General features: G+C 43.6%; 1 protein-coding gene across 5 annotated transcripts in view; it reads left to right on the top strand.

Annotated features, from left to right (window-relative positions):
• Positions 1-10,257: 10,257 nt before the first annotated feature.
• Positions 10,258-15,057, top strand: part of TOM1L1 (target of myb1 like 1 membrane trafficking protein) — a 61,831-nt gene continuing 57,031 nt past the window's right edge. For 2 of the 5 annotated variants that reach the window (XR_011493785.1, XM_070482980.1), the window contains exons 1-2: positions 10,504-10,692; positions 13,009-13,093. Coding sequence is in view for 3 of the 5 variants with exons in the window: in XM_070482980.1 (XP_070339081.1) it covers positions 10,635-10,692; positions 13,009-13,093 (143 nt within the window). In the remaining 2 variants the exon portion in view is untranslated. Of the gene's footprint in view, positions 10,693-13,008; positions 13,094-15,057 lie in introns of all 5 variants that reach the window. The other 3 variants (XM_044746112.2, XR_006512931.2, XM_070482981.1) reach the window with 3 other exon arrangements.

The following is a 15,057-nucleotide window of genomic DNA, read 5'->3' as shown; positions in this document are numbered from 1 at the left end:
GCTGTAAGTAGGTTTTCTTAGGAAGGACTCAGGAATATAGCAGGTATTCTGAGGCTAACGGCCTCAGGGAAGCTGCAGAATTATCTTAGGAAGTCCTTGGATCCATGTGCACACTATAGATCGAACAAATGTGCATACATTCAAATGCATATTGATGATTTTCTTGTGAATAGTATATAAAATTAATTCACTTAAAAGTGAAATTTATCCCATGCTATGTCTTTAATAACTTTTTTCTCCATGAATTGGAGCGTACCTCCAAGCATATTAGAAAGCCCTGCTATAGAAATAGCAAAACAGTACCTGATCTGAAAAGCATTTCTATTTAGCTCTGGAATGCAACTGACATTGTTGTTTTATTATGTTTTTGTAAGGAACATGGTTGTATATTCGCCTTATAACTTGGGGCTAAGACTAATATGAAATACTATGACTTCTAACACTTCCATCCCTGCCATTTGGAAGTTCATCCTGATCCTTTTAGGATAAGAAGCCAATGAGGAAAACCTGTGATCACTAGATTAAAGGACTTGATGAAAAGTGAATTTTCTGTCCATCTGCACAAGAAATTAACTTTGCCCGCTAGGTTATGGGTTCTTCCATCCTTGACGGTGAGCACTTGGCTACAGATTGGATTTCATCTCCTTCATATACCACTAATTCCTCATACAATGACTTGCACGTTTGAGGGCCCCAATATATGTTTGTAGAGTGAATGAGTGAATCTTGCCATATGTTCTCATAGCTCAGTTAGCAAAGCTGACCGAGAAGGACCCTTAACTATAAAGGAAATCGGACACACCTTCATGACTGCTATGGCCCCTGTAGAGACAGAAAAGCACTCAAAGTAAAAGTTCTTCCTGTAAAGGAGTCAGGTGCAGAGTTTGTGAGATCGAGAATTGCGAGAGCTTTCTTGCTTTCCTAACTCACAGAACTGACTCTAACTCTATGCCACCCAGACCTTTAATCCACGCCAGGATCCAATCCTCCACGCAAAGTTAATTCCCACTCTGCCCTCCCATGATACTGTGTCCATGCGTTTATTCACCACTTAGACTGAACTGCAATTATCATTTACTAGACAGTTTCTCTCACTAGCTTAGGAGTTCATATTGTGCCTCTGTATGATGAAGTTGAATAATGTGTGCTAAATGAAGGAATGAATGAATAAATGGTCTAATACGGATGTAAGCTGGGCTTTATCCTCTCTCGTCTCCCTGACCATCTACACTAATTGATCACAATGCACTTCCTTTGCTAGACTCACCTTCAACCTCACACCTTCCTGAATGGTTAGCCTCTCCAGGTAGCCTCTAACTATATTGCAAAGTTTGTACAACTGTGGGTGTATATTTGTCATTGAGAGGTTCAAGTCCCAGACATGGCTTTTATTAAACCATCCCCTCCTGCAGCCACCTAACTGGATGCATATCAATCCTGCGAACAACCAGCTCCCCTCAGACTCTTCCCCATCTGCCTGCTGAATAAAGCACCCCAGGTTTCACTGGCATATCAGGTTTTACTACCGATACGAGACCCCAGGGAGGAAAGACAGGGAGCAGCATCAGTGTGCTTCCCTGCGGAGCAGCTAGCCTTTAGCAGGAAAACACCCTGGAAAACACAGCTGGCCTGGGTTCCTGGAGCTGTCCTCCGCCTCCAGTGAATCATTCTGCTGGAATTCGGCTGCCCAGCTAGGCCTTTGGGAGAATTTAATAAGTTAACCAAGGCTGCCCTCTCATGGTCAAAAAAAATTACCTGTACAAAATAAAATGCTTTCTAGTCTATACACAGGAAATCTAGGGCACCCTATTGAAAATGTAATACTTATATCTTTTTAAAAGCAGATAATTTAAAGTACATTGCAGCCAACTTGTAAGATTAAATGAATGACAAGTAAAATTGTAAGTGAAGAAGTACATTGATGGTTTCAAAACCTGCTCTAGATTGAATTATAATCGTCATCAAGAATTCATGAACTGGTTCCAGAATTGAAAGGCAGATGAAATAATTCCTTAATACATGGGATTTCTTTCACAGGTGATTTCTTTTAGACATTATTGCCTTATACAGCAGTAACGCTGGTTCCATTCATCCATTCATTCATTGAGCAAGTATCTATAAAGTACCTACTAAGAAATTTCAACAATTCTAAGATACTCTTTCTTTCCTTATTTTAATATTTCTAATGCATTTTACAACCTGTGGTGCGTTATAATTTGTCACCAGGCGGCAGTAGCGATCTGGATGTGCCATCTGCTTGTTATCGCTGGTGGCTCACAAAGCAACTGCAGCTCCTTGATATCTCAGTCTCAAATGTATTTAAGGACCATTGAGGGAAGGAAAACCAGTCCCACTTGTTGCCTGAAAAACCTTACCTTCTGGTAAGATCAAGAAAGCATCGCCATCAAAACTTGCAAAATGGTTGTCTCCTAACCCAGCTTAGGGGAAAATATGGGGATACAATAGGAGAGTACTCTAAGAAATGCTACCTCATCAGTGCTCTTGATGGCACAAAGGACGACACGCTGCAGAAAAACACATTGACGTCTCTGAGGCAAGGAGTGAATCAGGAGAGATGGATTATGTATGGAAAGAAGAAATATCTTTGTTAATTTATTTTGCTTACATTTTCCTTCTCCTATATAAGAGAATAGGAGTCACAGGTATAAAAAACAAAATCTAGGTCTTATAAGTTTCAAAGGGTTATATAAATAAATACAAAATAAAAATCATAAGCGATAAGCAAGCAGTATGTCATAGTTTAATTGGAAATGTTTTATCTTTTAGCAGTCCCTAAAATAACAGTGCATCTTATAACAGGAGTCTTAGATTCAATGAACTATGGAACTTACTAGCAGTGGTGCAGGCAGTGAGTAACGCAGTGATGAACAAAACAGATCTTCTGCCCTCACAGAGCCAACTAAGGGGGAGACAACCATAAACATGCAAACTAATAAAGAAATGAGACCATTTCAAATCGCAGTGAGTGCTACGAAGCCATAAAGCAGAGTAATAGGATAAAGAGGGGCTGGGGCAGAGAGAGAGGCTTTAGATCAGTACTTTAGGGAGATGCAGAAATCCAGGAGAGCACACCGCCCCATCACAAGAGGTAAGAGAAGAAATGTGGTCAAGAAGCAGGCAGAGGGCAACTGTGACAAATGGTGATAGAAGGGAAAGCAAGGTGAGTCGAGAGGACTGTCCTCAGTATTGACAAGGCCATATCCTTTAACAGCGACCTCACAGCTGGACTAACGTGGGCTGAGGATGAATGGGAGATGTAGATGGAGGGGAGCAAAAAGGCATCTTTTGGGGAAGGTCTGTTTCAGGGACTGAGAGAAACTGCCGGGTGGGTCTTACCTGCAGGGCAATGGAGAATAACAAGAGGATACGTTTTGCAGTGTAAGGGGGACAATATTAAGTCTTGAGAACAGACAACAAATAAACAAATAATTAGGGGCCAGCTCCGTGACCTAGCAGTTAAGTTTTCACCCTCGACTTCAGCAGCCTGGGGCTCGCCATTTCAGATCCTGGACGCGGACATACACACCACTCATCAAGCCATGCTGTGGTGGGTGCCACATGGAAGAACTAGAATGACCTACAACTAGGATATGCAACTATGTACCAGGGCTTTGGGGAGAAAAAGAAAAAAGAGGAAGATTGACAACAGATGTTAGCTCAGGACCAATCTTCCTCACCAAAAAGGCATTCTTAAAAAAAACCCCACACAAATAATTACACCAAACAATTTGAGACCATAACTAGTGTTATGAAGAGCGTAATCAAGATGAGGTGGTAGAAAGCAGGGAATAGGAGCCTACCGTAGGCTTTGGACTTTAGCGATTATTGAGCACAGCGATATGCCAAGGCACCTGTTAAAAGTGTGTGAATGTTGTGAAATTGAATCTTGACCTATTGCTTGAGAAATATGGAGTTAGCTCCATTGTCGTAGATAAGGAAACGGGTTCTGAAAGAAAGATTTGCTATCAAAGGTCACAGGTAATGAAAGGTAGCAGTGGGATTTGAACCAAGTTTGACATCTAAATGAAATGTCTCTGTTTCGCTTGCTGTCCACCCTCTCCTTCAAGGCTCTCCTGCAGAACAAACCTCCAGCAGCATCCTGCTGGGCCTGCCCTTCCGCTACTCCAGCCAGAAATCCCAGCTCTGAGGCTTTTCAGAGCCCCATTCCCATAAGACTTTTTTTCAAGTAAATTATTCAACAAATCACACATTATTTGGGCCAGCCCCAGTGGCCTAGTGGTTAAGTTCAGCGTGATCTGTTTCAGCACCCTGGGTTCAGATCCCAGGCACAGATCTACACCACTCATCTGTTAGCAGCCAAGCTGTGGCAGCGGCCCACATAAAAAGAAAAAAAAGAGGAAGATTGGAGGCTGGCTCTGTGGTCAAGTGATTAAGTTCACGTGCTCCACATCGGCAGCCTGGGGTTCACTGGTTGGGATCCTGGGTGTGGACCTACACACCACTCATCAAGCCATGCTGTGGTGGCATCCCACATAGAAGAACTAGAATGACCTACAACTAGGATATACAACTAGGTACTGGGGCTTTGAGGAGAAAAATTAAAAGAAGAGGAAGATTGGGGCTGGCCCCGTGGCTGAGTGGTTAAGTTCCCGCTCTCGGCTGCAGGCGGCCCTGTGTTTCGTTGGTTCGAATCCTGGGCGCGGACATGGCACTGCTCATCAAACCACGCTGAGGCAGCGTCCCACATGCCACAACTAGAAGGACCCACAACAAAGAATATACAACTATGTACTGGGGGGCTTTGGGGAGAAAAAGAAAAAAATAAAATCTTTAAAAAAAAAAAAAGAAGAGGAAGATTGGCAATGGATGTTACCTCAGGGTGAATCTTCCTCAGCAAAAAAATAAATAAAATAAAAAAATCACTCATTATTCATAATATGCTAACAGAAACTAAATGTGTGACTGGTATTGCTAGTGGGTGCTAATAGGACCCTCTCTCCTGAACAGGTAACACCTGAATATTTAAATAGTGGCTTTTAGGGAGCTATTGATAAGGCTCAAAGGCTGTTTTCCAAGGACATTTCACGCCACCTAGTAGGCTGGAAGGAGATGATAACTAGTTAATATTTACTGAGCTTTATTATAGGCCAAACACCATCCTAAGTGCTATATATACATCATCTCATTATTTTTCAAAACAACCCTATGAAGTTGGAATTATTTTTCTCACCTGAGAGCTGTGATTTAAACCCAGGTGATCTGTCTTGCAAACTTGAGCTAGATTTCCAAAGGAACACACAGGAATTAAATTACAAACCCCAAATGAGTTAAGTGTGACCTGGTGAGATCATGAACTCCACAGAAAGCGGATTGGCTTAGGTTATGAAGCTATTGGTTCTTTGGTTTATTTTCCAGATAAAACTTTGGTTTTAAGCTTTATTGGTGTCCTTTGAAGTGACAAATTTAGCCAACAGATGCTCTTTAGTCTCAGATTTCAATGGAGCTCCTTAATTCTAAGGGTGATGAGGGAAACTAATGAAAGCATTTGCGTGGTTTAAAGTTCAATATTGAAGGAAAGGTAAATGTTTAAAATCAATCAACAAACTTCTACTTGGCACTGCTGGATGAGGAGCTCTGGGATAGATGCCACAGGTGCTCCCGGAGATCGATGAAGGATCCTTGCTCTGGGTGTGTGTGATGAAATGGAAAAGGGCTTAAGTATCAGAATGAGACAAACACAACTTCATCCCCCGATTCAGAGTGACTTCAGGCAAGTCAGTCAGTAAAATGGGAATAATGAGTCTGAGTTTATGAGATTATTATGAGGTTTATTGGAAATACCAAAGCCCTTTGTACAGTGGCTGGCACAGTAGGAAGTCAACCAGTGTAACCTCCCATCACTCTTCCTGTGCCTTGTCCTCTCTTATCTTGGGTCTCTGTGTTCTGCTGAAAGCCCATAAAAACGGACCAAGACATTCCTTGGAGAGAAACTCAAGAGCAGGAACAGAAGGCAGGCTGAGCTTTGAAGTTAATTTACAGAATCAGGAGTTACCAAGATTTAATATATTAAACAACTGTGGAAATAAAGTCAACATTTATCTTTGTACATATGGTTTTCAGAAATAATGGGTCAGAATTACTGTGGAAAAGAGGTCAATTTTAAAGACTAATAATGTCTTAAATTCACAGGGTCTTGGCTATGTTTGGGAGAACCCAAGCTTCAGTCTAATTTCATCCCTAAACAGTACTAACGCTTATGACGTTTAAGAACTGCTGGATGGAGCAGTGCCCACAGAGAAACAAAAGGCAAGGAGACAGAGAGAGAAAGAAGGCAGGACAATCCAGAACTGATGGAAAGGAAAGAGTTGGGGATAACTTCAAGATTTTTTATTCAGGCAGTTATTAGCTCATCTGGGGAACTTTAAAGATCTTGAGGCCCTTGGTGCATCTCACGTTCATTAAACCCAAATCTCTGAGGGTGGGACCCACACACCAGTACTCTTTACAGCAACCCAGATGATGACATCCCATGCACAGAGATACACACACCTACTGTGCGCATCACTGTGCTATGCCGGCTAGGCAATCTTGTGACTGTTGTAAAAGGGACATTCCTATCATATGTGATGTATGCTCTTTGTTCCAAGATCATATTAACCACTCTGTACAACCCACTTCTTTGGTGACCTTCCTTCCTTGGGGAAGGAAAGTCCTGGGCTATATGGGCCTCAGATCTGGCTCATAACAAATTTACCCCAATTTTGATTTATTGATTGGTTATGGATTATTTTCAACAACAGAGGGTTGGAGAAGCACATTTAAATATTAAAATAGAGAGGAGGTGCCTGTAGTTGGAAGAGTTTGGGGCTCTGGTTAAGCTATTGTTTTGCATTCTCCAGGCTTGGAGCTGGATGGCCCTGGGCTAGTCACTTCCCTTCTCTGGATGTCAGTTTTTTCATCTACAAAATCATGGGGATAGAGACTATCTGATTTCTAGAGTCATGTCCAGATCTGACAATCTAAAAACTTTAGTGGTAAGAACAGAATCAAATGAAAGGATGAAAATGACTCTTAGCTGTGAAAAGCCTGAGGATGGGTCAACTTTGTCTTCTAGACGTGAGACCTTGCCATGGCCACTCACCTCATTCTCTAGGCACCATCCCGTAGAACCTACTTTTTTAAAAAAGTGTGGCTAGTCAAGGGTACCACCTACCATCTAGGGCTCTGCCCATGAGAGGTGGCATAGTACGTACGTTAAAGTCACAGCTTCTGGAATCAGATAGTCCTTCACTAGCAAGGCGACTGTGTGAAAAGTTATTTACTTTGATTTTTCTAATCTGTAAAATAGGGTAATAATGGTACTGGTTTCATAGAGTTATTACGGGATTAAGTGAGATGATGCATGTAACGTATTTAGAGCACACCTAGCATAGAGTTCTAGTACAGAAAAGACTAGCATTCTTGAAGAAGCACAGAAAGAGCAGGACCCTGTGCCAGCAAAGTATATGACAGCCCTACTTCTATCTTCTTCGAGAGGTCTCCCTTTGAGTCAAACAGATCCTTTGAAAAATGAGATGTCACGCTCAATGAGCAGATTCACGTAGTGGCAATAATACGGGCTTTGGAATCAGGCCCCCACGATTCAACTCTAGCAAAGCTATGTATTAGCTTTATTTTTCTTAATCTCAGCCTACCTATTTGTAAAACTGAGGTGAATGCTACCTGCCTCCAGGATTGTGAAGACCACGTTAAGATAGATTTCCTGTTCTGGGCTCTTAGCGCATTTTAAATAAAGGTTATTTTCTTTGTTTCCATCTAGTATTATGACTTACACACAAATAAATGCTTAGGAGGTGTTCTTCGAATTGAAATTGTGAAATTTTGCTCCTGGCAGCCAAAATCTTTACCCTTGTTTCCTTTTGGGATTCTGCTCCTTTTCCTTTCCTTTTCTTTCTTTCTTTTTTTTTTTTTGAGGAAGATTAGCCCTGAGCTAACGTCTGCTGCCAATCCTCCTCTTTTTGCTGAGGAAGACTGGCCCTGAGCTAACATCCGTGCCTATCTTCCTCTACTTTATATGTGGGACGCCTACCACAGCATGGCTTGCCAAGCAGTACCATGTCCACACCCAGGATCCCAACCAGCAAACCCCGGGCCGCTAAAGCGGAACGTGTGCACTAAACCACTGCACCACCAGGCCGGCCCCTCTGCTCCTTTTCTGACCTTAACTTGGCTATGAATTCTACTGTCCTGCTCCCAGATCATAGCGACATCTGCTGAGTTGATTTTCACCCCTGAGGAGTCGAGTGATCATGGAGAAAGAGGCAGAGCACAGAAAGAGAAGGCTGCAACCACCACAACACCCTCATGGGCACGTGGGGAGAGAAAAGAGCACAGCTGAGCTAGAACACAGGTAGTTTTCATCAGCCTGGTGGTTTCCCCAGGCACGGCGTCCTGAATACGCTCCCTAGTGCGGTTTCGCCCATTCTCAGTGCCTCAATCCCATAACACAAGAGAATAAAAAATAAAACAGCCTTCTCAATAAGAAGTAGCAGGGTTATGTTAAAAATCCGTGTGAATGCTTAGTTCCTTCCTAATTCTCACTTCCTGATGGAAGGCCACTGACACTAACAGTAACCTAAGCTAAAATTGCCTTTCTCTTTAAGCTTGCTTAATTGTAGGGTTCAGAGAAGGTGAAATATTTTGCTAGCGTCTGTAAGATGGAATAGAGATTAGTTTGGTGATTTTCAACAGTGTTGTAACAGAGGCTGTAGTGGAGTGACTAAGGAAGTTGATAAAATCTGAAATAGCTACTCAACCTGGATAAACAGGTGGAGAGTATGAGTGACAGGCAGGACCCATCCCATTATTAGAAATACCATCACAACAAAAATATTTCATTCTAGATTTTAGATCCCAGGTAGTAGCTCACTTAGGTGAAGAAAAATTAAAAACATAGGTTCCTCTGCTATCTGAAACGTCGCTTCACGCCACTTCGATCTTTCGAAAGATCTGACATTAGTACCTGTTTGCGCTAACTGAAAGAAATCTGAAGAGCATTTTCACTTTTACAAAAAAAGGTGGAAAGAGAAAATAGCATTCAATGTTGTCATTTTTTTTTTTTTTTTTTTGCAGCCTGCCGTTATAGACGCAGCCTACACCCTTAGCAGCCAGAGTGGCGCCGCCAAGCCGCGTCCCCGGGAACTACATGAGCGTCTCAGCATCAAGCCGCCGTAGCTTGGAACTGTGCGTGCGTTCACATCTGTGCTTTATCTCCAGTTATTTTGGTAGGTTATTTTTTCGGTCTGGGAAGGCTCAAAACTTTTTCCCATATAAATTAATGGCAATTACTTCTTCCCTTTATGCCTTTTCGGCTTATGAAAGGTCTTATAGGAATGCTCTACCTTCACATAGCGGGGAAAACCTGTAACAGAATTAGAGCAAAAGAAAAGTTAGCCCCTTGGCACGCATTGCAATTGGTTTTGACTTCTATTTTAAAATATCTAAGACTAAGGACATAAGTCAGACGAAGCTCCCTTGATCTCTCTCCTCAGCATTCCCAGGGCCAAAGAAGGGCGTGTGGAAGTGGGCCCACTTGACCACAGGAAGCCAGCTCTGGAGGCACAGGGAGCCCATTTTATGGCTAGTTGCCATCACCTGCACACACCCCGCTCTCTAGCAGGCTCCGGCGTCGCTGGAGATTGTGAACATCGCTAATCAGATGTTAATTGAATGCACAGGAAAAGGAAATAAATTCGTCTTCTGAAAGGGCAGCTGGAAAGGGGTTCGACTGCTCAAGTTCGGATTTACATTCCAAAGCAGTCCCAAGGCCAAACACACTCCAGCCTGAGCAGAAGGAAAACCCCTCTCCTCTTTCCAGCATCGCTGGAAAACACAGCTCCCAAGAGGGAGGGTTCTGGAACCGAGAGCTTGGCGGCGCCCTGTGGTCCCTCAGGAAATAGGGGCGAGACAAAGGACGCCGGCTCCTGGGAGGTCCCTAAATTCGAAGCCAATCCCTCTTCCTAGCCACTACCTGCAGCTTTAAACGGCAAGAGACACACCTCCCCTCCCGGATCTCTGAGGCGAGGGCGAGGGTGGGGGGCAAATATTTCTTTCTAGTTACTCCATTCAGACTGTGCTTAAATATTTATTTTGTGGGTGTCAGACACTGACCTAAGCGTTTTACGTCCTTCATTCTCAATTATGAGATTTGTATTATTAATCCTATATTTCCTTGTCTACGAAGAGGAGCCAGAGGCGCAGAGAAGAGGAGCAACTTGCCCGTAGGCGGCGCGATCAGAGCCTGGGTCTCTAATTCCCAGGCGGCGGCTCCGGGGCAGCCCGGCTCGGTGGGGACGAGAAGGCCACCTGGGTCCGGAGCGCCGCCTCGCGTCTCCCCTGGAGCGGGGAGCACCGCCTCCGCGCCCGTCCCGCGGGGCGCGTGGCAGGTGCGGGCGCGCCCCAGGTCCCCGCCCCGTGTCCCCCTGCCCCGGTGCCCCACCCGGCGCCCTGCCGCGGCCAGGCAGGCACTCAGCCTGGGCCGGAGCCCTGGAAGCGCGCGGGCGAAGAGGAGGAGCCAGGGGCCCGAGCGGGTGGAGCCGGGAGCCCGAGATCGGTGGAGTCAGATTTCCTGGGCCCGGCTCTCTGCGGCTACCATGGCGTTTGCGAAGAGTCACCGGGATCCCTATGCGACCTCCGTGGGCCACCTCATAGGTAAGGAGGCACGGAGGGAGATGCCCGGGTAGGCTTTGGGGAGCGGGGGGTCCCTTCCTGCTGGACTCCATTCTCGCCTGCGGAGGACAGAGTTGGTCCAAGTTTGAGGAAAGTCGCTCCCCTCCCCCTGCAACTTTCCCAGGGCGCTTGCATTCCACCCGGCCTCGGAGGCGTTTCCTTAAGCCACTCTTTCTAGAACCCCCTTCTCAAAATCTCCCTCCCTTTTGATCTCCTGGGGAGTGGACCGAACAGGTGCACCACGCATGGGATTCAGGCGTGGAGCGTTTGGGTCTCTACAAGGAGAAAGCGTAAACTTTTTGGCCAGGGGAAGGCTATTCATAAAATGCGTTCACTCGAAGGCGCAGTATTGTTCTGTCCACTTTACAGAGGGGGGAAAGAAGGTTCAAGGCGGTGAAGAAGTGATGTGACCTCACTGTGACAGGCAGGTCTCTCCAAACCATTTTTCTCTGGGGCCAAGCCCTTACAACCTGAGTTACTTTTTCTTTAAACAAAGAGAATGAAAATGCTCGGCACTGGAGTGAGGAAGGAGGGGAGCAGATGAGCGATCTGGGGTCACAGGAGGCCTCTCGAGGCCGCTAGGGACCGCGCGGGTATCTGCCCAACTCATTCCTGTGGTTCTACTCTGAATACTGTCCTCGGCAGCAGAGGCCAGTGACTGGACTGTTTTCCCAGTGCTAGGTCGCTCCTCCGTTTTCTCCCCGTGCCTGCCTGCCTGCCTTGGGAACCGGGTGTGGCACTAGTGCCTGTGGATACCAAGCAAAGAATGATAATATCTGGAACTTAGTGGGGTTGAGGAAATCGTGAGAACCTGGGAGTTATAGTGAGGAGGCTGAGATTTGGAAAGTTTTGGCTGCAGCTCAATTAACTCCTGTGTGACATGGAACTCTCCACTTAACCTGAGCCTTAGTTCCCATACCCTTATAAAACAGTGAGAGTAACAGTCCTTTGACGCCAGGGTCCTTTCTAGTGTTGCTGGCTACATCCCTATTGAATATCAAAATGAGCTCTGAGCAGAAATGGATTCAGACTGCATCTTCGTAGGCTGCTTAATTCTTTAACGCAGTAAACATTTACAAACGGCCAGCTGTATGCCTGGACCTGGGTGAGGCCAAGGTAACACTTGGCCTGAACCCTCAGGGAACACAATCTTGTAGGGAAGATGGACACAGTTTTGTAGTAAACATAATAGGGTATCTTTACAATGCAAGAAAAATACACAACACCCAAAATTTCTGAAAAGGGAGAAATTAACTCTGTCATGGCTTTTGAAGGGTGAATAGGAGTTTTCTAGGAAGATGGGTAGGTGAGAGGAACAGCAAGGAATCTGGCAGAAGGAACAACAGTATGTGCCTAAACACACTAGGTTGGTTAGCTTTGTCCATTGAATGCCAAATTCAAATAGCTTCTTTTCTAGATGGGAAGCAGGCTAAGCTTTGGGGTTCCCCCAACCAAACCCTTATTCTTTCTTCCCCTTCATTATCCTGTTTAATTTTCTCTTTGTTCCCCCGGGACCTCATGTTTTCATGCTGAGGGATCTGCTTTCTTGTAGTCCAGATGTTAAGCTCGTTCAGGTTGAGCTCTCTTTTACCCTCCCAGAGAGCATTTTGTATTCTTAAGGGGGCCATCTGGAGAGGGGAAAATATCTGATTGTTTAGTAATGGGGTTCCAGGCCCAGGAGCATTCAAGTCGGCCTGGTGTAACTTTGGTTGGTACAGGTGCTGCTTAAGGACACAATTTCAGTCGTTCTGATCATTTCCTCAGTACTCCCTCCAAGGAGAATAAATGATTTTTAAAAACAAACCAGAACTGACATCAAACAACTTAGGTTTGAATACTAGTTCTGCCTTGTACCAGCTGTGTAGCCTTGGCTAACTTTCTCAAGCTCTCTGAACTTCTTTTTCTTCATCTCTAACAGTGGGTTCAGTGAGATTGCATAAGAAAATACTCAGCACAGTGCATTTCACCTTGCACATGGCTGCCCGGGAGGTGAGTACCTGTCCTTTGAAAGGCAGGCGGACGGAGATTTAGGGGGCCTCGCCTGGCCCTGCCGCCAGGCGTCATGCCTGCAGTGTTTGTTAATAGGTCACCCATTACTGTTGCAACAGCAGCACCCTGAACTGGGTGCTCACTGAGTCCTGAGTTACTGGGAGTTGCTCAGAAAAAAGTCTCTTGGCCTTTTGGTGATAGAAACTTGACAGGACTTGCTGGTGAACCGTGGGCAGATTGTTTCAGGAAGACCAGACGTTTCTTACTTTGTTGTAGCTCAGACTCAACACAACAGCTCTTTCTTTGTAGAAAAGGCTACATTTGCTGGAGTTCAGACTGAAGATTGGGGCCAGTTCATGCACATCTGTGACATAATTAACACTGCCCACGACGGGTGAGTACAGCGTGTGGTTCATGCCCTTTGCCTCTGATAAGATGCATCAGAATTACAGCGCATTTTCCCCTGCAAACTCTTTGGTTTTCTTGTTGAAAGAGTGTTCTCTGTACCCCTTAGGCACCTGCTGCCTTTTGAAGGCATGGTGTGGTTCAAATATTAGAACAGCTGCTTGTTTCAGCATGTGGAATATTTGAGAAGCCATTATAATTTTTCTCCTCCTTGCCTTTTCCTTACTAGTTTCAAGTTTTGTCTCTGTGAGGCTCAGATTCCATGTTATTTCGAGAGAGACTGTTCTTTAGACATTCCCTCTGCTCTGATTGCCAGTATTTTATGTTACTGTAACTGAGAAATATTATCAAGAAGCTAGTGGACTCCTGGTGGTGACCTGTCCCTGGGCAATGGTCATTACTAACTAGGAAATAATCGACCAATCTTTTTTTCTCTCCCTGTCACAAGACAGTTTTTCTTTCAAGTGCCAATTCACCCTTGTTCTTGCTGTATTCTTTTTTTTTTTTTTTGGTGAGGAAGATTTGCCGTGAGCTAACATCTGTTGCCAATCTTCCTCTTCTTGCTTGAGGAAGATCGTTGCTGAGCCAGCATCCGTGCCAGTCTTCCTCTGTTTTGTATGTGGGCTACCTCTACAGCTTGGCTTGATTAGTGGTGTGTGGGTCCACACCCAGGATCCTAACCTGTGAACCCTGGGCCACTGAAGTGGAGTACGCAAACTCAGCCACTGTGCCACTGGCCCCACATACTGTATTCTTAAATGATATCCTAACGTTTATTATACTTTTTAAATTTTAGAGAATTGAAGTTTTTAAAAAGAAATCATTAAGAAGGCCAACTATTTTGTGAATTTAGTCTGAATTACAGGTTGTTATAAGCGATACCATTCTGTTAATTTTCCTATGCATATTAAAGCGATAACTGATAGCATAAGAAATTTAGTTTATGTTGATGAAGAAAACGTTACACTTAATTGTTGACTATATCGATGAAAAAGGCTTATGGTTAGTACTTTAAAGTGTTTATGGTGTTTTCCCTATAATCTTGTTTACCATATTTGGGTCCTCTGTGAATCTTTTCTTCACTGATAATACTAATTTCTTCACTGATAGTACAAAAAGGGAATCTCAAAGTAAAATTATTTTTCCTTTTAAAACAGTATTTTTATTCTTTTAAACTTTTCCAAGAGTTTAATCTTAGATTTTTTATAGAATTTTTTAGAAATATGGATAATATAATATTTTATAATAGTTACAATTTTATGAAAGCATATGTGATACTGTATAATTATATTATCATATAATAGAAATTCTGTCCACACAAACATAACAAACAAAATTGGAAGATAATATGTACAAAGGATTTCTATCTTTTTTTTTCAGTTTTGAGAAGTGACATATAGCACTGTGTGACTGTAAAGTGTACAGCATAATGACGACATACATATATTACAAAATGATTACCAAGTACGTTTAATTAAGATCCGTCACTGCATATAGTTACAAAAAAATTTTTTTGTGATGAGAACTTTTAGGATCTATTCTCTTAGCATCTTTCAAATATACTATGCAGCGTGTTAACTGTGGTCATCATTTGTATGTTACATCCCTGTGACTTATTTATGTTGTAACTGGAAGTCTGTACCTTTTGACCATCTCAAAGTAAATTTTGACCCTCTACTTATACCCAGTTCTTCCTTTTGTAACGTAAAATTGTAGCATATCAGGAATTGACCTAGTTAGTCATAATTCCTCCTACATCCTTTTGCCTATAGGCTGCTCAGGAAATACTAATAGTCTTAATTAAAATGGGTAACCTTCATTGTTTTGAAAATTGCATTTCCTATAAACTGGTTCTGTACATTGATGGAAAGAGATGGATATGAGTACATTTTATGTGTAGTGCTTTCTAGGTAATACTCTTATGTAACTATATTATTTGATTCTCACAAGGCG

This window comes from Equus asinus, chromosome 13 (assembly GCF_041296235.1).
Source record: "Equus asinus isolate D_3611 breed Donkey chromosome 13, EquAss-T2T_v2, whole genome shotgun sequence".
Taxonomy (NCBI): domain Eukaryota; kingdom Metazoa; phylum Chordata; class Mammalia; order Perissodactyla; family Equidae; genus Equus; species Equus asinus.
This window is presented reverse-complemented; position numbering and strand designations above follow the sequence as displayed.